Source organism: Mustelus asterias, chromosome 13, assembly GCF_964213995.1.
Source record: "Mustelus asterias chromosome 13, sMusAst1.hap1.1, whole genome shotgun sequence".
In the NCBI taxonomy this organism is placed as follows: Eukaryota; Metazoa; Chordata; class Chondrichthyes; order Carcharhiniformes; family Triakidae; genus Mustelus; species Mustelus asterias.
The window spans coordinates 46,459,077-46,485,504 of NC_135813.1; the positions used below are offsets into that span (position 1 = coordinate 46,459,077).

General features: G+C 48.3%; 1 protein-coding gene across 1 annotated transcript in view; it reads left to right on the top strand.

The window, feature by feature from the left end:
• The window catches only part of grin1a (glutamate receptor, ionotropic, N-methyl D-aspartate 1a), a 284,384-nt gene that overhangs the window by 138,269 nt on the left and 119,687 nt on the right, over nucleotides 1–26,428 (top strand). The window contains exons 5-6 of the mRNA XM_078227534.1: nucleotides 220–320; nucleotides 22,170–22,291. Of these exons, the coding sequence (XP_078083660.1) occupies nucleotides 220–320; nucleotides 22,170–22,291 (223 nt within the window). The remainder of the gene's footprint in view (nucleotides 1–219; nucleotides 321–22,169; nucleotides 22,292–26,428) is intronic.

Genomic DNA, 26,428 nt, shown 5'->3' on the forward strand with positions numbered 1-26,428 from the left:
TAAGATGCACGCACCCTTTTTTTGGTCTTGTTCTATCTTAGTTTGCATGCCCAGTACAGAGACCTCTGTAGCTCACATTGGCTCCACCCGGGCCCAGTTACCTGATCGCCTTTAAGCTGATCTATGCTGGAGATCAAAGGCGTCGTTGATGGAAAGAGGCCGAAAAGGATGGTTTTGGACAAATCGTGTAGTAATTCTGAATCCCTGCACCAACTACAGGCTGAGAAGGTCCTACAGTTTGAACCAGGCACCACAAACATGACATCAATGCTGCTTGAAGCCAAGGAGTTGGAGGCCAGAGTCATCATCCTGTCAGCCAAGTAAGTGACAAACTGTCAAAGAATATCAACACCAGTTCCTGTCCTGTGTGTCTGTCTCCTCCTAGTTCCACCCTGAGCATTGTGGCCTACCCTCTACTCTGACACTCAGCAGACATCCAACTCCATCCCTCTAGTATCCATGCCCTCTGGTCTGTCCACTCCCTCTCCAATTTTCGGGTCTGTACACTCCCCCAGGTCTGTACACACCCCCTCCATTCCCCCGGTCTGTACACTCCCCAGTCTGTACACTCCCCGGTCTGTACACTATCCTAGTCTTGTACACTACCCTGGTCTTGTACAATCCCCTAGTCTGTACACTTCCCTAGTCTGTATACTCCCCTGATCTGTACACTCCCCCAGGTCTGTACACGCCCCCTCCATTCCCCGATCTGTACATTCCCCGGTCTGTACACTCCCCTAGTCTGTACACTTCCCTAATCTGTACACTCCCCTAGTCTATACACTCCCCCAGTCTGTACACTCACCCAGGTCTGTACACTATCCCAGGTATGTACATTCCCCCAGGTATGTACACTTCCCCTCTATTCCCCCGGTCTGGTCACTCCCCGGTCTGTACACTCCCCTAGTCTGTACACTCCCCTGGTCTGTGTACTCTCCCAGTCTGAATACCCCCTCATTCTGCACACTCCCCCCTCTATTCCCCTGGTCTGTACAGTCCCCGGTCTGTACACTCCCCGGTCTGTACACTCCCCTAGTCTGTACACTCCCCGAGTCTGTACACTCCCCGAGTCTGTATACTCTCCCGGTCTGAATATCCCCTCATTCTGTATACTTCCCCCCTCCATTCCCCCTGTCTGTACACCTTCCCATGTTTATCTCTGCTCCTGCTCCTTTGTTAGGCTTTGTCTCCACCAGCTAAACTTCCACTGCGTATATCTGTAGCCAGCTCCATTTCCCCAGAGTCTTTGTACATCCAGGATGGTGGGGGCCAGGGGTACACCCCGCTCCCAATCTGACAGCCCTGCTTCCATTTTACACTCTAACGAGCATTGATTGGCATTCGGCGGAATTTCCACACCTCACCCAGGTGGAAGCCTCCTCTTGGAGAGCTGCCCACCAATCAGATTGGCCAGCAGCTCACCACCCCCTCCAAAAACAGCACTGCAGTGGCTGGAAGAGGCACTACAAGGAGCTACCAGAACCAAAGTCCCGGGAATGGGAAACTCAAGTAAGTGTTGGGGAGTCAAAGTGGGGAGGTTAGGGAAGGCCTCGGGTACTGCAAGGGGGTCGACTGTACCCAATTTCACTCCGCAGAGGCTGACTGCACCCAGTTTCACTCCCCAGAGGCTGACTGCACCCAGTCTCACTCCCCAGAGTCTGACTGCACCCAGTTTCACTCCCCAGAGTCTGACTGTACCCAGTTTCACTCCCCAGAGTCTGACTGCACCCAGTTTCACTCCCCAGAGTCTGACTGCACCCAGTTTCACTCCCCAGAGTCTGACTGGACCCAGTTTCACTCTCCAGAGTCTGAGTGGACCCAGTTTCACTCCCCAGAGTCTGACTGCACCCAATTTGACTCCCCAAAGACTACTTTCACAGCAAAACCTGTCTGGACTCAGTGTAATTTCCTGTTAAACACACTGTACCTTGCTGCATTCCTTCTGTGTCTCCACCTCAATTCACTTTGATTCTGCTTATACACACCATTGCACCGATGCCCTCAGTATACACCTTCATTCCCAAAGTCTTTCTGTCCCTCATTCAATTCCCTTCATTGTGACTCCACTTGTAACCCTGGAATCTAACAACACTCAGCAACAATTCCCAGAATCTGTCTCTTCCAAGGTTCCTTTCTGTGACTAGTTCTATGACACAGAAACTGACTGTAATTAGTTCCGTTACACTGTGACTGGCTGTAACTAGTTCCATTACACTGTGACTGGCTGTAACTAGTTCCATTACACTGAAACTGGTTGTAACTAGCTCCATTACACTGTGACTGGCTGTAATCAGTTCCATTACACTGTAACTGGCTGTAACCAGCTCCATTAACACTGTGACAAGCTGTAACTAGTTCCATTGACACTGTGACTGGCTGTAACCAGATTAATTGACACTTTGACTGGCTGTAACAAGCTCCATTAAGACTCTGACTGGTTGTAATCAGTTCCATTAACACTGAGACAGGCTGTAACCAGCTCCATTAACGCTGTAACTGGCTGTAACCAGCTCCATTAACGCTGTAACTGGCTGTAACCAGCTCCATTAACGCTGTGACCGGCTGTAACCAGCTCCATTAACACTGTGACTGGCTGTAACAAGCTCCATTAAACCTGTCACTGGTTGTAATCAGTTCCATTAACACTGAGACTGGCTGCAACCAGCTCCATTAACACTGAGACTGGCTGTAACCAGCTAAATTAACACTGTGATTGACTGTAACCCGCTCCATTGACACTGTGACAGGTTGTAACCAGCTCCATTAACACTGTGGCTCTCTGTAAACCGCTCCATTCAGACTGTGACTGGTGTAACCCGCTCCATTAACACTGAGACTGGTTGTAATCAGTTCCATTAACACTGTGACTGGCTGTAACCTGCTCCATTAGCACTGTGACTGGTTGTAATCAGTTCCATTAACACTGTCACTGGCTGTAACCTGCTCCATTGACACTGTGACTGGCTGTAACCTGCTCCATTAGCACTGTGACTGGTTGTAATCAGTTCCATTAACACTGTGACTGGCTGTAACCTGCTCCATTGACACTGTGACTGGCTGTAAACAGTTCCACGAACACTGGGACTGGCTGTAACCAGCTCCATTGACACTCTGACTGGCTATAACCAGCTCCACTAACACTGAGACTGGCTGTAACCCACTCCATTAACACTGTGACTAGCTGTAATCAGTTCCATTAACACTGTCACTGGCTGTAACCTGCTCCATTGACACTGTGACTGGCTGTAACCAGCTCCATTAACACTGTGACTGGCTGTAACCAGCTCCATTAACACTGTGACTGGCTGTAATCAGCTCCATTGACACAGTGACTGGCTGTAACCAGCTCGATTACACTGTGACTGGCTGTAACCAGATCCATTACACTGAGACTGGCTGGAACCAGCTCCATTGACACTGTGACTGTCTGTCACGAGCTCCATTGACACTCTGACTGTCTGTCACAAGCTCCATTGACACTCTGACTGGCTGTAACCAGCTCCATTAGCACTGAGACTGGCTGTAACGTGCTCCATTAACACTGTGACTGGCTGTAACCAGCTCCATTGACACTGTGACTGGCTGTAACCCGCTCCATTGACACTGTGACTGGCTGTAATCAGTTCCATTAACACTGAGACTGGCTGTAACAAGCTCCATTAACACTATGACTGGCTGTAACCCACTCCATTACACTGAGACTGACTCTAACCAGCTCCATTAACACTGTGACTGGCTGTAATCAGCTCCATTGACACAGTGACTGGCTGTAACCAGCTCGATTACACTGTGACTGGCTGTAACCAGATCCATTACACTGAGACTGGCTGGGACCAGCTCCATTGACACTGTGACTGGCTGTAACCCGCTCCATTGACATTGTGACTGGCTGTAACCCGCTCCATTAACACTGTGACTGGCTGTAACCTGCTCCATTAACACTGTGACTGGTTGTAATGCGCTCCATTGACACTCTGACTGGCTGTAACCCGCTCCAGTGACACTGTGACTGGCTGTAACCCGCTCCATTGACACTGTGACTGGCTGTAACCAGCCCCATTACACTGGGACTGGCTCCAACCAGCTCCATTAACACTGTGACTGGCTGTAATCTGCTCCATTAACACAGTGACTGGCTATAACCAGTTCAATTACACTGAGACTGGCTGTAACCAGATCCATTACACTGGGACTGGCTGTAACGTGCTCCATTAACACAGTGACTGGCTGTAACCAGCTCCATTGACACTGTGACTGGCTGTAACCCGCTCCATTGACACTGTGACTGGCTGTAACCAGCTCCATTAACGCTGTGACTGGCTGTAACCAGCTCCATTAACACTGTGACTGGCTGTAACAAGCTCCATTAAACCTGTCACTGGTTGTAATCAGTTCCATTAACACTGAGACTGGCTGTAACCAGCTCCATTAACACTGTGACTGGCTGTAACAAGCTCCATTAAACCTGTCACTGGTTGTAATCAGTTCCATTAACACTGAGACTGGCTGCAACCAGCTCCATTAACACTGAGACTGGCTGTAACCAGCTAAATTAACACTGTGATTGACTGTAACCCGCTCCATTGACACTGTGACAGGTTGTAACCAGCTCCATTAACACTGTGGCTCTCTGTAAACCGCTCCATTCAGACTGTGACTGGTGTAACCCGCTCCATTAACACTGAGACTGGTTGTAATCAGTTCCATTAACACTGTGACTGGCTGTAACCTGCTCCATTAGCACTGTGACTGGTTGTAATCAGTTCCATTAACACTGTCACTGGCTGTAACCTGCTCCATTGACACTGTGACTGGCTGTAACCTGCTCCATTAGCACTGTGACTGGTTGTAATCAGTTCCATTAACACTGTCACTGGCTGTAACCTGCTCCATTGACACTGTGACTGGCTGTAAACAGTTCCACGAACACTGGGACTGGCTGTAACCAGCTCCATTGACACTCTGACTGGCTATAACCAGCTCCACTAACACTGAGACTGGCTGTAACCCACTCCATTAACACTGTGACTGGCTGTAATCAGTTCCATTAACACTGTCACTGGCTGTAACCTGCTCCATTGACACTGTGACTGGCTGTAACCAGCTCCATTAACACTGTGACTGGCTGTAACCAGCTCCATTAACACTGTGACTGGCTGTAATCAGCTCCATTGACACAGTGACTGGCTGTAACCAGCTCGATTACACTGTGACTGGCTGTAACCAGATCCATTACACTGAGACTGGCTGGAACCAGCTCCATTGACACTGTGACTGTCTGTCACAAGCTCCATTGACACTCTGACTGTCTGTCACAAGCTCCATTGACACTCTGACTGGCTGTAACCAGCTCCATTAGCACTGAGACTGGCTGTAACGTGCTCCATTAACACTGTGACTGGCTGTAACCAGCTCCATTGACACTGTGACTGGCTGTAACCCGCTCCATTGACACTGTGACTGGCTGTAATCAGTTCCATTAACACTGAGACTGGCTGTAACAAGCTCCATTAACACTATGACTGGCTGTAACCCACTCCATTACACTGAGACTGACTCTAACCAGCTCCATTAACACTGTGACTGGCTGTAATCAGCTCCATTGACACAGTGACTGGCTGTAACCAGCTCGATTACACTGTGACTGGCTGTAACCAGATCCATTACACTGAGACTGGCTGGAACCAGCTCCATTGACACTGTGACTGGCTGTAACCCGCTCCATTGACATTGTGACTGGCTGTAACCCGCTCCATTAACACTGTGACTGGCTGTAACCTGCTCCATTAACACTGTGACTGGTTGTAATGCGCTCCATTGACACTCTGACTGGCTGTAACCCGCTCCAGTGACACTGTGACTGGCTGTAACCCGCTCCATTGACACTGTGACTGGCTGTAACCAGCCCCATTACACTGGGACTGGCTCCAACCAGCTCCATTAACACTGTGACTGGCTGTAATCTGCTCCATTAACACAGTGACTGGCTATAACCAGTTCAATTACACTGAGACTGGCTGTAACCAGATCCATTACACTGGGACTGGCTGTAACGTGCTCCATTAACACAGTGACTGGCTGTAACCAGCTCCATTGACACTGTGACTGGCTGTAACCCGCTCCATTGACACTGTGACTGGCTGTAACCAGCTCCATTAACGCTGTGACTGGCTGTAACCAGCTCCATTAACACTGTGACTGGCTGTAACAAGCTCCATTAAACCTGTCACTGGTTGTAATCAGTTCCATTAACACTGAGACTGGCTGTAACAAGCTCCATTAAACCTGTCACTGGTTGTAATCAGTTCCATTAACACTGAGACTGGCTGCAACCAGCTCCATTAACACTGAGACTGGCTGTAACCAGCTAAATTAACACTGTGATTGACTGTAACCCGCTCCATTGACACTGTGACAGGTTGTAACCAGCTCCATTAACACTGTGGCTCTCTGTAAACCGCTCCATTCAGACTGTGACTGGTGTAACCCGCTCCATTAACACTGAGACTGGTTGTAATCAGTTCCATTAACACTGTCACTGGCTGTAACCTGCTCCATTAGCACTGTGACTGGTTGTAATCAGTTCCATTAACACTGTCACTGGCTGTAACCAGCTCCATTGACACTGTGACTGTCTGTCACAAGCTCCATTGACACTCTGACTGTCTGTCACAAGCTCCATTGACACTCTGACTGGCTGTAACCAGCTCCATTAGCACTGAGACTGGCTGTAACGTGCTCCATTAACAATGTGACTGGCTGTAACCAGCTCCATTGACACTGTGACTGGCTGTAACCCCCTCCATTGACACTGTGACTGGCTGTAATCAGTTCCATTAACACTGAGACTGGCTGTAACAAGCTCCATTAACACTATGACTGGCTGTAACCCACTCCATTACACTGAGACTGACTCTAACCAGCTCCATTAACACTGTGACTGGCTGTAATCAGCTCCATTGACACAGTGACTGGCTGTAACCAGCTCGATTACACTGTGACTGGCTGTAACCAGATCCATTACACTGAGTCTGGCTGGAACCAGCTCCATTGACACTGTGACTGGCTGTAATCCGCTCCATTGACACTGTGACTGGCTGTAACCCGCTCCATTAACACTGTGACTGGCTGTAACCTGCTCCATTAACACTGTGACTGGTTGTAATGCGCTCCATTGACACTCTGACTGGCTGTAACCCGCTCCAGTGACACTGTGACTGGCTGTAACCCGCTCCATTGACACTGTGACTGGCTGTAACCAGCTCCATTAACACTGGGACTGGCTCCAACCAGCTCCATTAACACTGTGACTGGATGTAATCTGCTCCATTAACACAGTGACTGGCTGTAACCAGTTCAATTACACTGAGACTGGCTGTAACCAGATCCATTACACTGGGACTGGCTGTAACCAGCTCCATTGACACTGTGACTGGCTGTAACCAGCTCCGTTACACTGAGACTGGCTGTAACCCATTAACTCCATTGACACTGTGACTGGCTATAACCAGCTCCATTAACACTGTGACTGGCTGTAACCAGCTCCATTGACACTGTGACTGGCTGTAACCAGCTCCATTGACACTGTGACTGGCTGTAACCAGCTCCGTTACACTGAGACTGGCTGTAACCCATTAACTCCATTGACACTGTGACTGGCTATAACCAGCTCCATTAACACTGAGACTGGCTATAACCAGCTCCATTGACACTGAGACCGGCTGTAACCAGCTCGATTACACTGAGACTGGCTGTAACCAGCTCCATTGACACTGTGACTGGCTGTAACCTGCTCCATTAACACTGTGACTCTCTGTAAGCCGCTCCAGTGACGCTGTGACTGGCTGTAACAAGCTCCAGTGACACTGTGACTGGCTGTAACCCGCTCCATTAACACTGTGACTGGTTGTAATCAGTCCCATTAACACTGTGACTGGCTGTAACCAGCTCCATTGACACTGTGACTGGCTGTAACCCGCTTCATTAACACTGTGACTGGCTGTAATCAGTTCCATTAACACTGCCACTGGCTGTAACCTTCTCCATTAACACTGTGACTGGCTGTAACAAGCTCCATTGACACTGTGACTGGGTATAACCAGCTCCATTCACTCTGAGACTGGTTGTAACCCACTCCATTAACACTGTGACCAGCTGCAACCAGCTCCATTGACACGGTGACTGGCTACCAGCTCCATTAACACTGACGGCGGTAATCCGTTCCATTAACACAGTAACTGGCGGTAACCAGCTCCATTAACACTGTGACTGGCTGCAACAAGCTCCATTAAGACTGTGACTGGTTGTAACCAGCTCCATTAACACTGTCACTGGCTGTAACCAGCTCCATTGACACTGTGTCTGGCTGTAACCAGCTCCATTAAGACTGTGACTGGCTGTAATCAGTTCCATTAACACTGAGACTGGCTGTAACCAGCTCCATTAACTCTGTCACTGGCTGTAACCAGCTCCATTAACTCTGTCACTGGCTGTAACCAGCTCCATTAACCCTGTAACGGGCTCTAACCAGCTGCATTAACACTGTGACTGGCTGTAACCAGCTCCATTACACTGCGACTGGCTGTAACCAGCTCCATTACACTGCGACTGGCTGTAACCAGCTCCATTAACACTGTGACTGGCTGTAACCAGCTCCATTAACACAGTGACTGGCTGTAACCAGCTCGATTACATTGAGACTGGTTGTAACCCGCTCCATTGACACTGTGACTGTCTGTAACAAGCTCCATTGACACTGTGACTAGCTGTAACCAGCTCCATTAACACTGTGACTGGTTGTAACCCGCTCCATTGACACTGTGACTGGCTGTAACCAGCTCCATTAACACTGTGACTGGTTGTAACCCACTCCATTGACACTGTGACTGGCTGTAACCCGCTCCATTAACACTGTGACTGGCTGTAATAAGCTCCATTGATACTGTGACTGGCTGTAACTAGCTCCATTACACTGAGACTGGCTGTAACCAGCTCCATTAACACTGTGACTGGCTGTAAACAACTCCATTGACACTGTGACTGGCTGTAACCTGCTCTGTTGACACTATGACTGGCTGTAACCAGATCCATTAACACTGAGACTGGCTGTAACCAGCTCCGTTACACTGAGACTGGCTGTAACCAGCTCTAATAACACTGACTGGCTGTAACTAGCTCCATTGACACTGTGACTGGTTGTAACCAGCTCCATTAACACTGAGACTGGCTGTAACCAGCTCTAATAACACTGAGACTGGCTGTAACCAGCTCTAATAACACTGACTGGCTGTAACTAGCTCCATTGACACTGTGACTGGTTGTAACCAGCTCCATTAACACTGAGACTGGCTGTAACCCACTCCATTAACACTGACTGGCTGTAACCAGCTCCATTAACACTGTGACTGGCTGTAACCAGCTCCATTAACACTGTGACTGGCTGTAACCAGCTCCATTAACACTGAGACTGGCTGTAACCAGCTCCATTAACACTGACTGGCTGTAACCTGCTCCATTGACACTGCGACTGGCTGTAATCAGATCCATTAACACTGTGACTGGCTGTAACCAGCTCCATTAACACTGTGACTGGCTGTAACCAGCTCCATTAACACTGTGACTGGCTGTAACCAGCTCCATTAACACTGTGACTGGCTTTAACCAGCCCCATTAACACTGAGACTGGTTGTAACCAGCTCCGTTACACTAAGACTGGTTGTAACCAGCTCCGTTACAGTAAGACTGGTTGTAACCAGCTCCGTTACACTGAGACTGGCTGTAACCCGCTCCATTGCACTAGAAAATGCTCCTGGTCCACTTTGGCCAGCTCCTGTCTTATCCTATTAACTTTCCTGGATGCACTTGAAGAATTCCGTCCCCTCTAAGCTTTCACACTTTGACTATCCCAATTAATACTGAAGAAGGTGAAATCCTCCACTATTATTCCCCTATTACTTTTACACTTCTCTGAGATTTGCCTCCATTTCTGCTCTTATGTCTTTCCCTGACTGTTTGGGGGGGGGGGGGGGGGGGGTGTAGGGAGGGGGGGCGGTGGCAGTGGAGGTGGTGGCAGTAGTGTTCAGTGCCAATGCCTTACAAAAGAGGATCGCCATCCAGTGCTGAAAGAAGATGAAGACTCCTCTGTTCGCCAGAGTAAGTCACTCTTCTCATCACTCACAAACTCTCACACTCACATACCCATCACACATCTACAGGAATGCCACTCACTGGCAGCTCAAGAGACACCATCACTCACTCTCTCACACTCACCTTCACCTCCCCTGCAGGCCAGGTCCTCATCACCTCCCTGGTCCCACTCACCACCCACACAGCCAGACATCTTCACCATCTGCTCTGACAGTATCTATGAAGAGAGAACAGAGCCAATGTTTAAAGTCTGGATGATCCTTCATCTAGACTCGAAATGTTGGCTCTATTCTCTCTCCACAGATGCTGTCAGACCTGCTGAGATTTTCCAGCATTTTCTGTTTTTGGTTCAGATTCCAACATTTGCTGTTATCTTTATCATCGGCACTGGCACGCACCCTGCTTACACTCACTCCATCTATCCTCATGCAGGACCAGTTGGCGCATAACAAGAGGGAGAGATCCCAGACAGGTGAGCGATACCAGCACTGGAGGTTCTCACAGAGGAGAGAGTCATCCAGCTGGAATAGTGAGGGTGTGGACTGCTCCTGTGCTGATGGTGAGGTCGGCAGTGTTCAACCAAGTGAGGACCCAACACTGCATCATCCATCAGACTGCAATGCTGCGAGCATGTCTCATTTCTCAGGCTCCTGCCACGCACTAATCTCCTCTCCTACTATAGTAGGCACATCTGGGAAGCAGCTCGGAGGGTCCACCAGTCAGATCCTCGACCCCAACTCCGACAGCAGCATAGAAGAATCCATATGATTCACAGAGATCGACATAAAAGAACCATCATAGCTTTCACTCACACCTTCCACCAGCACAGAGACACACAGCCAAGTGGAAGCTAATTCTAGAGTAGTCTTGGGGTCACAATGTGGTGAACACATCACACTCTGCAGAAATAGGGGCGTCCAAGGATGCCAGCAATCAAAGGATTGCTGGAGGCCAGAAATCTGCTGAGTCCCAGTCAGATGATGAGCCTTTGGACTCAGTTGCTGAAGCTGCAGAGACAATCCGAGGAAAAGCAGGAAGGAATGTCTGTCCTCGGATTGAAAGCCTCCATGGAGAAGTCAGACTGAGGTGATTGCACCAACATGCCCACACACCAAGGCTAATGCTGGGGACTGTTTTAGAGATCTTGGTACAAGACGACTGCAGGACACGCACTCCATGGTGCGGGACACGCACTTCATGGCAGATGCACTTGTTGGCATTGACCAGTGTTAATGCCAGAGGATGGCAGGGCTTCTCAAGCTCATGCCAGCTGCCCCTCCCTCTCAAGAAGGAACGAAGGATCCTTGGGCACCCACCGGGAGCTGGTGCACACCCTGGGACCATCTACCCCGGTGACTCTGAGAGTGTCCCACCATTTGAGTCCCTCCTTCCAGTGACTGCTTCAGCTCCAGCTCCACAGACTGAGGAGGGTGACACTGCCACACGGTAGCATTCCAGAAGCTGGCCAGGGCCCTCCAGAGGTTGCCCATCAAGGTCATCACGGACAACAGGGTGTAGCATTCAGAAGACTACCGCCACCTACAAAGAGTACAAAGAAGAGTACAGCACAGGAACAGGCCCTTCGGCCCTCCAAGCCTGAGCCAATCATGTTGTCTTATCTAGACCAACTGCCTGTATCGCTCTATTCCCCACCTGTTCATGCGTCTATCCAGATAAGTCTTAAATGTTGCTAACGTGTCTGTCTCAACCACGTCACTTTGCAGTGCCTTCCAGGCCCCCACCACTCTTTGTGTAAAAAACTTCCCCCACACATCTCCACTGAACGTTTCTCCCCTTACCTTGAACTTGTGCCCCCTTGTAATTGTCATTTCTGCCCTGGGAAAAAGCTTCCAACTGTTCACCCTATCTATGCCCCTCAAAATTTTATAAATTTCTATCAGGTTGCCCCTCAGCCTCGATATTTCCAGGGAGAACAATCCCAGTTTATTCAATCTCTCCTCATAGCTAATACCCTCTATACCAGGCAACATCCTGGTAAACCTTTCCTGTACTCTCTCCAAAGCCTCCATGTCCTTCAGGTAGTGTGGTGACCAGAATTGGACACAGTATTCCAAATATGGCCTAACCAACGTTTTACATAACTGTAATATAATTTGCCAACTTTTATACTTGATGCCCCATCCGATGAAGGCAAGCATGCCATCTGATTTCTTCCCCACCTTTGCTGCTACTTTTAAGGATCTATGGACCTGCACGCCCAGATCTCTCTGCATGTCTATGCTCCTGATAGTCCTGCCATTTATTTTATAGCTCCCATCTGAAATGGATCTACCAAAATGCATCACCTCGCATTTGTCCGGATTAAATTCCATCTGTCATTTCTCCGCCCAATTTTCCAGCCTATCAATATCCTGTTATATTCTCTGACAATTTTCATCACTATCTGCAACTCCACTTTCGTAACAAAAACAGGAAGGCAGGATATTATCTGAATAGCTATAAATTGAGAGAGGGAAATGTGCAATAAGACCTAGGTGTTCTTGTACACCAGTTGTATGCAGGTCCAGCAGACGGTAAAGAAGGGAAATGGTATGTTGGCCTTCATAGTGAGAGGATTCAAGTACAGGAGCAGAGTGTCTTGCTGCAATTATACAAGGCCTTGGTGAGGCCACACCTGGCAGATTGTGTGCAGTTTTGGTCTCCTTATCTGAGGAAGGATGTTCTTGCTAAGAGGAAGTGCAGTGAACTCTGCTGTGGATGCTGGGATGCAACTAAAGTTAGCAGCAGGGTAAGGTAGGACAAGAAGTTGTAGTTGCACAGTGTGGGTACAAGTGTTAATCACTGTACATGGTTATGATGAGTAGTGTTCCCGTCAGGCTGAAGTGCAAAATTGATTCCAGCACTAGATAAATGCAGAGTACTCAGTCCAGAGCGTCCTCTCTGTGCTTTGTTCAACTTTCCCAGCACATTGATGGTGTTCCTTCAGAGCAACTGAGAACATCAATCATTCCTGAATCTCAATGGGAATTCTAATGTCTGCCAGAATGTCCTGGGCTGGGGTCACAGAGTTCATTCACTCTCTGAATCTTTTGAGGTGCAATGTAGGTATTATGGGAAGCTGCTGCATCCCCATGACAGCAACCTTAGTATAGAGGGTGTCTGCTCCATCAGACAAGGGAGCAGTGCTCATAGAAGCCATGTGAAGATAATGGGATGTTCTTACTGGATGTCCTCATCACCCTCCAAGAATCTAGTGGCAGTGAGCGCATCCCAATCTCATCTGGCTGATCTGAACATTGCCACTGCCTCATTGTTGACATCCTCTCACAAGAGGAACTCCTCAGCCCCATCCCTTCAATGTCCACCTTATTGGAGGACTCCACCTCCTCCTCAGGCAGTTCCTCCCTGATTGCAGTACCAGGTTGTGCAGGGAGCAGCAGCTGACCACAATACATGATACCCTCTGCTGATGGTATTGCAGGACTCCACCAGACCAGTCCAGGCACTGGAATCTTATCTTCAACACCCCTATGGCTGGCTCCACCACAGTGTGAGTTGCAGCGTGGAATCTCACAGAGGTCACCTGTGGAGATCTGGAAGGAGCCACTGGCATAAAAATTGAACACCATAGTGACTTTCAGTGGCACTGGCAGTGGATGCCCTCCAAATCGTTGTGGCACCAAATCCTGCAGCAGGTGGCAGACTAAACAGTTCCCTGGACATGCAAAGTCTTTGGCGACACTAATTATCAGATATCTTTGGGTATGTTAGACACCATCTATACACCTGGATCTAGTGAGGTGGGTCCAAGCAACAGTTCTCTGGGATTCATCCTCTGCATCAGAGGTCATGTCACCCTGTCCTCTTCACGGTTCTGCTCCTGCCAGAAGCAGGCACCTCTGTTGATGTTTTCCTCTCCTTCCCTCCTGACTATAAGTAAGAGGAATGACAGTCCATTCATCGTCTGAAGCTGCCTCTCAAAGCCCACTGACTCATTTCCTGGCCACAGCATTGATACCCAGCCCTTACTTAGCATTCTGCTTTGGCATCACTCCGCTTCACCCTTGCCCCATACCACATGACCATATAGCGACAGTTTTGGCTACTCTATTCATCCTCAGCTTTCATCTAAGGCACAGGCATTGTCCAAAGCTTCACTCAGCCTGGCCCCTGCCTGCCTGTACCCAGTGCCATTTCCTGGTGTCCATCTATATCCAGCTCAATTCCACTGTTTCTTTTTGTGTCTGCCTGTACTCAGTGACATTCCAATAGTGACTGTCTGTATATAGCTCCATTTCCCCGGGTCTCTGGGTTCTCAGCTCCATATTCTAGGTCTGTCTGTACTCTGTTCTCTTCTGTGGTGTCTGTTTGTAACCAGCTCCGATTCCCTGTGTCACCCTATAACAAGCACTATTCTCCAGTTTCTCTGTAGCAGCTCCAATCCACAAGCTTGTTTGCACCCAGTTCCTTTCCCAGAGTTTGTACCCAGTTCCATCCCTCCTGAGGCTGTCTGTACCCAATTCTCTTATCCCTGTGCACAACTACATTCTGTCAGTCTGTAACCAGCTCTGTTCCCCAGAGTCTATCTGGACACTTATTGTACCCAGTACCCCACACAGAAACATAGAAAATAGAAGCAGGAGTAGGCCATTCGGCCCTTGAGCCTGCTCCGCCATTCATTTTGATCATGGCTGATCACAAAATTCAACATCCTGATCCTGCATGCCCCCATATCTCTTGATCCCTTTACCCCAAAAGCTATATCTAATTTCTTCTTGAAATCACACAACATTTTGGCCTCAACTACATTCTGTGGCTGTGAATTCCACAGATCCATCACTCTCTGGGTCACCTCAGTCCTAAAAGGTTTACCTCTTATCCTCAAATTATGACCCCTAGTTCTGGACTCCCCCACCATTGGGAACATTCTTTCTGAATCTACCCTGTTTAATCCTGTTAGAATTTTATAAGTTTCCATGAGATTCCTTCTCACTCTTCTAAAGTCCAGTGGATATAATCCTAACTGATTTAGTCTCTCCACATAAGATAGACCTGCCATTCCAGGAATCAGCCTGATAAACCTTTGCTGCACTTCCTCTAAAGCAAGGACATCCTTCCTCAGAAAAGGACACAAAAATTGCACACAGTACTCCAGGTGTGGCCTCACCAACACCTTATACAATAGCAGCAAAACATCCCGATCCCTATGCTCAAATCTTCTTGCCAAGAAGGCCAACACACCCTTTGTTTTCTTTACTGTCTGCTGCACCTGTGTGCTTACTTTCAGCGACTGATGCACGAGGACACCAAGATCTCGCTGAGTATCCGCCTCTCTCAATTTACACCCATTCAAATAATAATGTCAAATAATTCAAATAATAACAATGTGCATCTGTTTGTAACCAGCTCCATTAGCCTTATGTCTGTTCCATTCAGATTCCATGTCTATTTCCGTTTATTTCCCAGAGTCTGTCTTTAACCACCTTCTTTCTCAGACTCCTCAAGCCTCGCTGCTTCCAATTCCTTCTTTTTTGCAAAAATGCACTTATGAATAAAATATCTAAAAGAGCATTACAAAATATTGCAAAATGCTCATTATGGAAAGTGTGACGATATTCAAACTATTTACATTGATCAAGTTGCACTGTGAAATGTTTCAGTACAATTGTGCTACATGTAATATTCAGTGAGTCATACAACCCAAGGGGGTTCTATACAATTCCCCTCTCCTCAGTTCACTGTGGTTGAAAGGTCTTAGACAGCGACCTTCCCGATTGCACGACAGCGACCTGCGCCTCTGCAATGACTGCCCCAAGCTTCAGTGCATCCCTCAGTACTTAGTCCTGGGCTTTGAAATGTGCCAGTCTGCAACACTCGATCGGGGACAACTCCTTGCACTGGAAGATCAACAGGTTTCAGGCAGATCAAAGAGCATCTTTCACCACGTTGATGCCCCTCCAGCAGCAGCTGATGTTTGTTTCAGTGTGTGTTCCTGAGAACAGTCTGTAAAGCACAGAGTCCTGCGTCACCGAGCTGCTTGGAATGAACCTCGACAAATACCGCTGCATCTCACTCCAGACCTTCTCTGCAAAGGCACATTCCACAAGGCAGTGGAGAACAATCTCTTTCCACCACAGTCACCTCGCGACAACATGCAGATGGGGTGTGATTCCGGGCGTGAAGGAAGGATCTGACAGGGAGGGCCTTTCTCACCACCAGCCAAGCTAGGTCTTGTTGCTTGTTTGAAAGTTTGGTGATGAGGCATTCTGCCAAATGACTCTGACAGTCTGCTAAGGGAACCATCTGACAGGATCCATCTTTTCCCTCAGGGCCTTGAGGATGTTACGTGCAGATCACTGCCTGATGGACTTGTGGTCAAATGTATTTTTGTGCATCAATTTTTCCACAAGGGACAGGTGGTACGGCACGGTCCAACTACTTGGAGCGTTCCGCGTCAACGTGGCCAGACCCCTCCTTCACAACACCGGGAATAGGCAGAATCTCAGCATACAGTGACACTTTGTGTTTTCGAACCGAGGGTCTGCGTACAGCTTGATGTGCTTCTAATTACTCCCCCAGGGTTATTCTGTACTTCCTCCATTCTGCTTCATCGAACTGTACCAGCTAGCTTTTTCCTGAGTTTGCCTGGACCAGTTTTTATTCACTGTGTCTATATGTACCAGAGAATCCATAGAATCCCTACAGTACAGAAGGAGGCCATTTGGCCCATTGAGACTGTACTGACCACAATCCCACTCAGGCCCTATTCTTGTATTCAGCTTGAATCCAAAGCAACCATCTGCATTCCCCTGTGTCTAACCAACCACATCCCCTGGAATGTCTGCACCCCTCTACCCAGCAACCTGATATACGAATACAAGGATTCTGGAAATCTGAAATAAAAACTGAAAATGCTGGAAATGTCCAGCAGGTCTGGCAGTATCTGTGGAAAGATAAACAGAGTTAATGGGCAGAATTTTACCGCCAAGCCTGCCATGGGAATTGAAGTAGATGAGGGGCAGCATGGGAAGATCCGTTGATCTCGGGTGGGATTTTACGGTTTCAGGACGAGCGAGGCTGTAAAATCCCACCCCTGTTTTAGGGGGAGGGGGGTGTAGGGGAGGAGGGGGGAGTGGAGGGTGTAGGGGGGAGTGGGTGGTGTAGGGGGGAAGGGGGGAGTGGGTGGTGTAGGGGGAGTGGGGGGTGTAGGGGGGAAATGGGGGGGGAGGGGGAGTGGAGGTTGTAGGGGGGTATTGGGGGGAGTGGGGGATGTGTGGGGGGTTGAGGGGGGATCGGCAGGAGGGTGGGTGGGGGAGTGAGGGAGAGGGAGAGTGAGTGGGGGAGGGGGGAGTGAGTGGGGGGTGGAGGGGAGGGGAATGGGGGGAGTGAGATGGGGAGGGGGAATTGGCGGGGCTGGGGGGAGTTGGGGAGGGGGCATAGTGAAGGGAGATGGGGAAGAGGGGGAGTTGGAGGGGGAGTGAGTGGGGGTGGAGGGGAGGGAGGATCGGCGGAGGTGGGGAGAGGGGGAGTAGTTGGAGGGAGGAGTAGGGGGCTATGCTGGCGCATCTGTGACAGCAGGATGCAAAAGTCAAAAATACAGAATCAATCAGATCAAATACTGGGTGGTATAGTTAAATCTGGGATCATTTATCACCCTGATCAGTACCACAGGCAGTTACTGAGAGGAATAACAAAGATGTCTTTAAGGGAAAGCAATAAACAAAAGCAAAAAATAGATAGGAGGATGGGTTGATAGGAGGATAGGTTAGATGATCGGGGATGAGAGGTTTGTGTGGAGCATGAACACTATCAGAACATTAGGCCGAATGGCCTGTTTCTGAGCTGTAAATACTTTGGAATAACATTCTGGTGAGGGAGAGGATTCCTGTGAGCTCACCTCCTCCTGTATATTGTTCCTCCAGTTCTGGCTGTCTTTTCCCTCTGCCAGATCCTCATCTCCCTCCTCGCAAAAGGATTCCTGGTCAAGAAAGAAGCACAAAGACTTGGTATGCAGCAGGTGGTGAAGGAACCAACGAGAAAAACATACCTGACCTCATCCTTACCAATCTGGCAGCTGCAGACGCATCTGTCCATCACAGTATTGGTAAGAGTGGCCACCGCACAGTCCTTGTGGAGACAAAGTCCCACCTTCACATTGAGAATAACGTCCATCGTGCTGTGTGGCACCATCACTGTGCTAAACGGGCCAGACTTCAAACAGATCTAGCAACTCAAAACTGGACATCCATGATGTGTTGTGGGCCATCAATAGAAGTGGAATTGTACTCCAGCGCAATCTGCAGCCTCATGGTGTGGCATATCCGCCACTCAACCAATACCGTCAAGCCAGGGAATCAACCCTGGTTCAAAGGAGAGTACAGGAGGACATGACAGGAGCAGCACCAGGCATACTTAAAATTGAGGTTTCAACATGGTGAAGCTACCAAACAAGACTACTTGCATGCCAAACAGCAAGTGATAGACCCAGAGCTAAGCGATCCCACAACCAACGGATCACATCTAAGCTCTGCAGTCCTGCCACATCCAATTGTGAATTGGGTGGACAATTAAACAACTCACTGGAGAGGAGGCTCTCCAAATATCCCCATCCTCAATGGTGGAGGAGCCCAGCACATCAGTGCAAAAGATAAGGCTGAAGCATTCGCAGCAATCTTCAGCCAGAAGTGCCAAGTGGATGATCCATCTTGGTCTCCTCCAGTGGTCCCCAGCATCTCAGATGCCAGTCTCCAGCCAATTCGATTCACTCCACGTAAAGAAATGGCTGGAGGCACTGGATACTGCAAAGGCTGTGGGCCCTGACAATATTCTGGCAATTGTACCAAAGACTTGTGCTCCAGAACTTGCCGCTCCTCTAGCCAGGCTCTTCCAGTACAGTTAAAACACTGGCATCTACCCAACAATATGGAAAATTGCCCAGCTATGTTCTGTACGCAAACAGCAGGACAATCCAACCTGGCCCAATTACCACCCCATTGGTCTATCTCGATCATCAGTAAAGTAATGGAAGGGGTCATCAAAAGTGCTATCAAGCAGCACCTGCACAGCAATAAGCTGGTCAGTGACACCCTGTTGAGTTCTGCCAGGGTCACTCAGCTCCTGATCTCATTACAGCCTTGGTTCAAACATGGGCAAAAGAGCTGAACTCCAGAGGTGAGGTGAGAGTGACAGCCTTTGACATCAAGGCCGCATTCGACTGAGTGTGGCATCAAGGAGCCCTAGCAAAACTGGAATCAATGGGTATCAGGGGGCAAACTCTCCGCTGGTTGTGGTTGTGAAGGGTCAGTCATCTCAGCTCCAGGACAGCTCTACACAGTCCCTCAGGGTAATGTCCTGGGCCCAACCATCTTCAGCTGCTTCATCAATGACCTTCCCTCCGTCAAAAGGTCAGAAGTGGGGGTATTTGCACAATGTTCAGCACCATTCGCAACTCTTCAGATACTGAATCAGTCCATGTTCAAATGCAACAAATGCAATATCCAGGCTTGGGCTGACAAGTGGCAAGTAACATTCGCGCCACACAAATGCCAGGCAATGACCACCATCAATAAGAGACAGTCTAACCATTCAATGGTGTTCCCATCACTTCATCTCCCATTGTCAACATCCTTGGGGTTGCCATTGACCAGAAACTCAACTGGACTCACCACATAAACACAGTAGCTACAAGAGCAGGTCAGAGGTTGGGAATACTGCGGCGAGTAACACACTTCCTGACTCCTCAAAGCCTGTCCATCATTTACAAGGCACAAGTCAGGAATGTTATGGAATACTTCCATGTGCATAGACCCCTGAAAGTTGGCACCCAGGTTGATAGGGTTGTTAAGAAGGCGTACGGTGTGTTAGCTTTTATTGGTAGAGGGATTGAGTTTCGGAGCCATGAGGTCATGTTGCAGCTGTACAAAACTCTGGTGCGGCCGCACTTGGAGTATTGCGTACTGTTCTGGTCGCCGCATTATAGGAAGGATGTGGAAGCATTGGAAAGAGTGCAGAGGAGATTTACCAGGATGTTGGCTGGTATGGTGGGAAGGTCTTATGAGGAAAGGCTGAGGGTCTTGAGGCTGTTTTCGTTAGAGAGAAAAAGGTTAAGAGGTGACTTAACAGAGGCATATAAGATAATCAGAGGATTAGATAGGGTGGACAGTGAGAGCCTTTTTCCTCGGACGGTGATGGCTAGCACGAGGGGACATAGCTTTAAATTGAGGGGTGATAGATATAGGACAGATGTCAGAGGTAGGTTCTTTACTCAGAGAGTAGTTGGGTGTGGAATGCCCTTGCCTGCAACAGCAGTGGACTCGCCAACATTAAGGGCATTTAAATGGTCATTGGATTAACATATGGATGATATTGGAATAGTGTAGGTTAGATGGGCTTTAGATTGGTTTCACAGGTCAGCGCAACTTCGAGGGCTGAAGGGCCTGTACTGCGCTGTAATGTTCTATGTTCTACTCCCGACTTGCCTGGATGGGTGCAGCTCCAACAACACTCAAGAAGCTTGACACCATCGAAGACAAAGCAGCCCGTTTGATTGGCACCACATCCACAATCATCCACTCCCTCCACCACCGATGTTCACTAGCAGCAGTATGTACTACCTACAAAATGCACTGCAGCAATTCACCAAAGATCCTTAGACAGCACCTTCCAAACCCATGACCACTTCCATCTAGAAGGACAAGGGCAGCAGACACCAGGGAACACCGCCACCAACTGCAAGTTCCCCTCCAAGCCACCCACCATCCTGACTTGGAAATATATCGCCATTCCAGTCGCTGGGTCAAAATCCTGGAATTCCCTCCCTAACGACGTTGTGGGTCAACCCACAGCACATGGACTGCAGCGATTCAAGAAGGCAGCTCACCACCACCTTCTCAAGGACAACTAGGGATGGGCAATAAATGCTTGCCAGCCAGCGACGCCCATGTCCCACAAATAAAAAAAATGAGTGCAGACTTTCCTTTCGATGTCCCACCCACAATTGCTGGGTGAGGATAGAGGGTGGCATTAGTCAGGCCACATCCATGTCCATTCCCAGTGATTGACCATCTTCTTCCCTGTTGGGCGGGGGGGGGGGGGTGGATTTGGCCCACACAGATCCTCTGTTTTGCCTCTGAAGCTCTGCTTGCTCTTGCTTCATGTTGTTCTCGCTTTTCCCTCCTCCACTGATTTGTTAAAGTTTACATTTCCAGAAGAACCTCCTTTGAAAAGTAACTGCATTGCTGGGAAGCCCAGTTGAGTTCTGAGCATCCTACAGGCCATAGCAAGCTGTTTACAATCATTCCAAGAGCAAAAATCTGAAATGCAGGACAAGCAAAATGTCTGCAAAACTGCCCAGTACTTTAGCTGAGAGCAGCTGATGACCCTTTCTAGACAGACTTTGTGGGAGGAATCAGCAACTAATGATGTCAACTGGGGCAGGAATAGAAATGATGTGAAATATTGTGATTACAACATCCAACCCTGATTAGCATTTATTTATAAATCCTGACCTATTTCAAGAGGGAGGTGTGGTCACTGAAATTGAGGTCAGTTTGAAGTTGGAATAACCACATTTGTTGATGGATTGGGACTTCAGTTTCCCTTGACGGTCTGGTCCCTTCCATCCTGTACCTTGACACTAATCAAGCGATAGGGACTTGATCAATCCATCAATAAAGTCTGACACTTTGATGAGGATCAGAGAGAGCCTCACTCCAAACTAAAGCAGAGAGGTGGTGAGATATTTGGAATAAAAAGGTGGCCTGTGGAGTGCTCAGCATTGGTTGAGTTTGTCAGCTCCAATCTCAATTCTCCACAACTATCTCGCCGAGAGAATTGATACCAAAGCTCGAAGGCTCCTTCCTTAGTCTGAGTGCCCAGTTATTTCAGAGTGTAAATAAACTGTGCAGTGATGCAGAATTTATTTCTTGTTGTGTTTTGACATTGTAGAATCCAGCTGGACAGATCAACATCCAAGTGCCCACAAGCAGTGAGTCCATTACAGTAGGTTACAGGCTGATAACTGCCTCATCAAACATTAATGTCTTCCTCTTCATCCTCCTCAGTGAAGATGATGCTGTAACAATGTACAAGACTGCAACACTGCTGAATATGACGGGGCCTGGCTATGTATGGCTTGTTGGAGAAAGAGAGATATCTGGCAGGGCCATGCAACATGTTCCAGAAGGTATGGTGACAGTAAATTGCTGAATTGCAATTCAAACCGTGTTCTTTAGTGTATCCACACCTTCCTCAACAATTTCCTTATGTCATCCAAACATAGTCATTGGTCTTCACATAGCCCACACCCTCCCTCACTGTAACATTCTGATACACCCACACCCCTCACTGTAACACTCTGATATACCCCACAGCCCTCACTAAACACTCTGATATACCCCACATCCCTCACTGTAACACTCTGATATAGCCCACATCCCTCACTGTAACACTCTGATATACCCCACACCCCTCACTGTAACACTCTGATATACCCCACACCCCTCACTGTAACACTCTGATATAGCCCACATCCCTCACTGTAACACTCTGATATACCCTATCTCTCACTGCAACACTCTGATATAGCCCACATGCCTCATGGTAACATTCTGATATAGCCCACACCCCTCACTGTAACACTCTGATATAGCCCACACCCCTCACTGTAACACTCTGATATACCCCACACCCCTCACTGTAACACTCTGATATAGCCCACACCCCTCACTGTAACACTCTGATATAGCCCACACCCCTCACTAAACACTCTGATAGACCCCATACCCCTCACTGTAACATTCTGAAATAGAGCACACCCCTCACTGTAACATTTTGATATAGCCCACATCCTTCATTGTAACAATCTGATATACCCCTCACTGTAATACTCTGATAAAGCCCAGACCCCACACTGTAATACTCTGATAAAGCCCAGACCCCACACTGTAACACTCTGATATACCCCACACCGCTCACTGTAACATTTTGATATATCCCACACCCCTCACTGTAACATTCTGATATACCCCACACCCCTCACTGTAACACTCTGATATACCCCACATTCCTCACTGTAACATTCTGATATACCCTACACCCCTCACTGTAACATTCTGAAATGCAGCACACCCCTCACTTTAACACTCTGATATACCCCACACCCCTCACTGTAACATTCTGATATACCCCATACCCCTCACTGTAACATTCTGATATACCCCACACCCCTCACTGTAACATTCTGAAATGCAGCACACCCCTCACTTTAACACTCTGATATACCCCACACCCCTCACTGTAAAAGTCTGATGTAGCCCACACCCCTCACTGTAACACTCTTATATAGCCCATACCCCTCACTGTAACATTCTAATATAGGGCGTACGGCAGGGCAAGGTTTATAATTGGGGGAGAGGTAATTATGATGCGATTAGGCAAGAATTAGGGGGCATAAGATTTGAACAGAAACTGTCAGGGAAAGGCACTAATGAAAAGTGGAACTTTTTCAAGGAACAAATACTATGTGTCCTTGATAGGTATGTCCCTGTCAGGCAGGGTGGAAATGGCCGAGTGAGGGAACCATGGTTCACAAAAGAGGTAGAATGTCTTGTAAAAAGGAAGAGGGAAGCTGATGTAGGGATGAGGAAACAAGGTTCAGATGGCTCAATTGAGGGTTACAAGTTAGCAAGGAATGAGCTGAAAAAGGGGCTTAGGAGAGCTAGGAGGGGGCATGAGAAGTCTTTGGCGGGTCGGATCAAGGAAAACCCCAAGGCTTTTTACTCTTATGTGAGGAATAAAAGAATGACCAGGGAGAGGTTAGGGCCGGTCAAGGACAGTAGTGGGAACTTGTGTATGGAGTCAGTAGAGATAGGAGAGGTGATGAATCAATACTTTTCTTCAGTGTTCACCAAGGAGAGGGGCCATGTTTTTGACGAAGAGAAGGTGTTACAGGCTAATAGGCTGGAGGAAGTAGATGTTCGGAGGGAGGATGTCCTGGCAGTTTTGAATAAACTGAAGGTCGATAAGTCTCCTGGGCCTGATGAAATATATCCTCGGATTCTTTGGGAGGCAAGGGATGAGATTGCAGAGTCTTTGGCTTTGATCTTTGGGTCCTCGTTGTCCACGGGGATGGTGCCAGAGGACTGGAGAATGGCGAATGTTGTTCCTCTGTTTAAGAAAGGGAATAGAAATGACCCTGGTAATTATAGGCCGGTTAGTCTTACTTCGGTGGTTGGTAAGTTGATGGAAAAGGTCCTTAGGGATGGGATTTACGACCATTAATCCAGGATAGTCAGCACGGATTCGTGAAGGGCAAGTTGTGCCTCACAAATTTGATAGAATTTTTTGAGGAGGTAACTAAGTGTGTTGATGAAGGTAGGGCAGTTGATGTCATATACATGGATTTTAGTAAGGCGTTTGATAAGGTCCCCCATGGTCGGCTAATGATGAAAGTAAGGAGGTGTGGGATAGAGGGAAAGTTGGCCGATTGGATAGGTAGCTGGCTATCTGATCGAAGTAAGAAGTTTAACAACACCAGGTTAAAGTCCAACAGGTTTATTTGGTAGCAAAAGCCACACAAGCTTTCGGAGCTGCAAGCCCCTTCTTCAGGTGAGTGGGAATTCTGTTCACAAACAGAGCATATAAAGACACAAACTCAATTTACATGAATAATGGTTGGAATGCGATTACTTACAACTAATCAAGTCTTTAAGAAACAAAACAACATGAGTGGAGAGAGCATCAAGACAGGCTAAAAAGATGTGTATTGTCTCCAGACAAGACAGCCAGTGGAACTCTGTGGGGGTTACAAATAGTGGGACATGAACCCAATATCCCGGTTGAGGCCGTCCTCGTGTGTGCGGAACTTGGCTATCAGTTTCTGCTCAGCGACTCTGCGCCGTCGTGTGTCGCGAAGGCCGCCTTGGAGAACGCTTACCCGAATATCAGAGACCGAATGCCCGTGACCGCTGAAGTGCATCATCTCACGTGAGAACACCATCCACCAGGTACACAGTACATACTCTTGCAACTCGGCCAACGTTGTCTACCCGATATGCTGCAAGAAAGGATGTCCCGAGGCATGGTACATTGGGGAAACTATGCAGACGCTGCGACAACGGATGAATGAACACCGCTCGACAATCACCAGGCAAGACTGTTCTCTTCCTGTTGGGGAGCACTTCAGCGGTCACGGGCATTCGGCCTCTGATATTCGGGTAAGCGTTCTCCAAGGCGGCCTTCGCAACACACGACGGCGCAGAGTCATAGAACATAGAACATAGAACATTACAGCGCAGAACAGGCCCTTCGGCCCACGATGTTGCACCGACCAGTTAAAAAAAAAAACTGTGACCCTCCAACCTAAACCAATTTCTTTTCGTCCATGAACCTATCTACGGATCTCTTAAACGCCCCCAAACTAGGCGCATTTACTACTGATGCTGGCAGGGCATTCCAATCCCTCACCACCCTGAGTCGCTGAGCAGAAACTGATAGCCAAGTTCCGCACACACGAGGACGGCCTCAACCGGGATATTGGGTTCATGTCCCACTATTTGTAACCCCCACAGAGTTTCACTGGCTGTCTTGTCTGGAGACAATACACATCTTTTCAGCCTGTCTTGATGCTCTCTCCACTCATGTTGTTTTGTTTCTTAAAGACTTGATTAGTTGTAAGTATTCGCATTCCAACCATTATTCATGTAAATTGAGTTTGTGTCTTTATATGCTCTGTTTGTGAACAGAATTCCCACTCACCTGAAGAAGGGGCTTGCAGCTCCGAAAGCTTGTGTGGCTTTTGCTACCAAATAAACCTGTTGGACTTTAACCTGGTGTTGTTAAACTTCTTACTGTGTTTACCCCAGTCCAACGCCGGCATCTCCACATCTCCATATCTGATCGAAGACAGAGGGTGGTGGATGGAAAATTTTCGGACTGGAGGCAGATTGCGAGCAGAGTGCCACAGGGATCAGTGCTTGGTCCTCTGCTATTTGTGATTTTTATTAATGACTTAGAGGAGGGGGCTGAAGGGTACATCAGTAAATTTGCTGATGACACCAAGATTGGTGGAGTAGTGGATGAGGTGGAGGGCTGTTGTAGACTGCAAAGAGACATAGATAGGATGCAAAGCTGGGCTGAAAAATGACAGATGGAGTTTAACCCTGATAAATGTGAGGTGATTCATTTTGGTAGGACAAATTTAAATGTGGATTACAGGGTCAAAGGTAGGGTTCTGAAGACTGTGGAGGAACAGAGAGATCTTGGGGTCCATATCCACAGCTGTGGATAGAGCTGTGAAGAAGGCCTACAGTGTGTTAGCTTT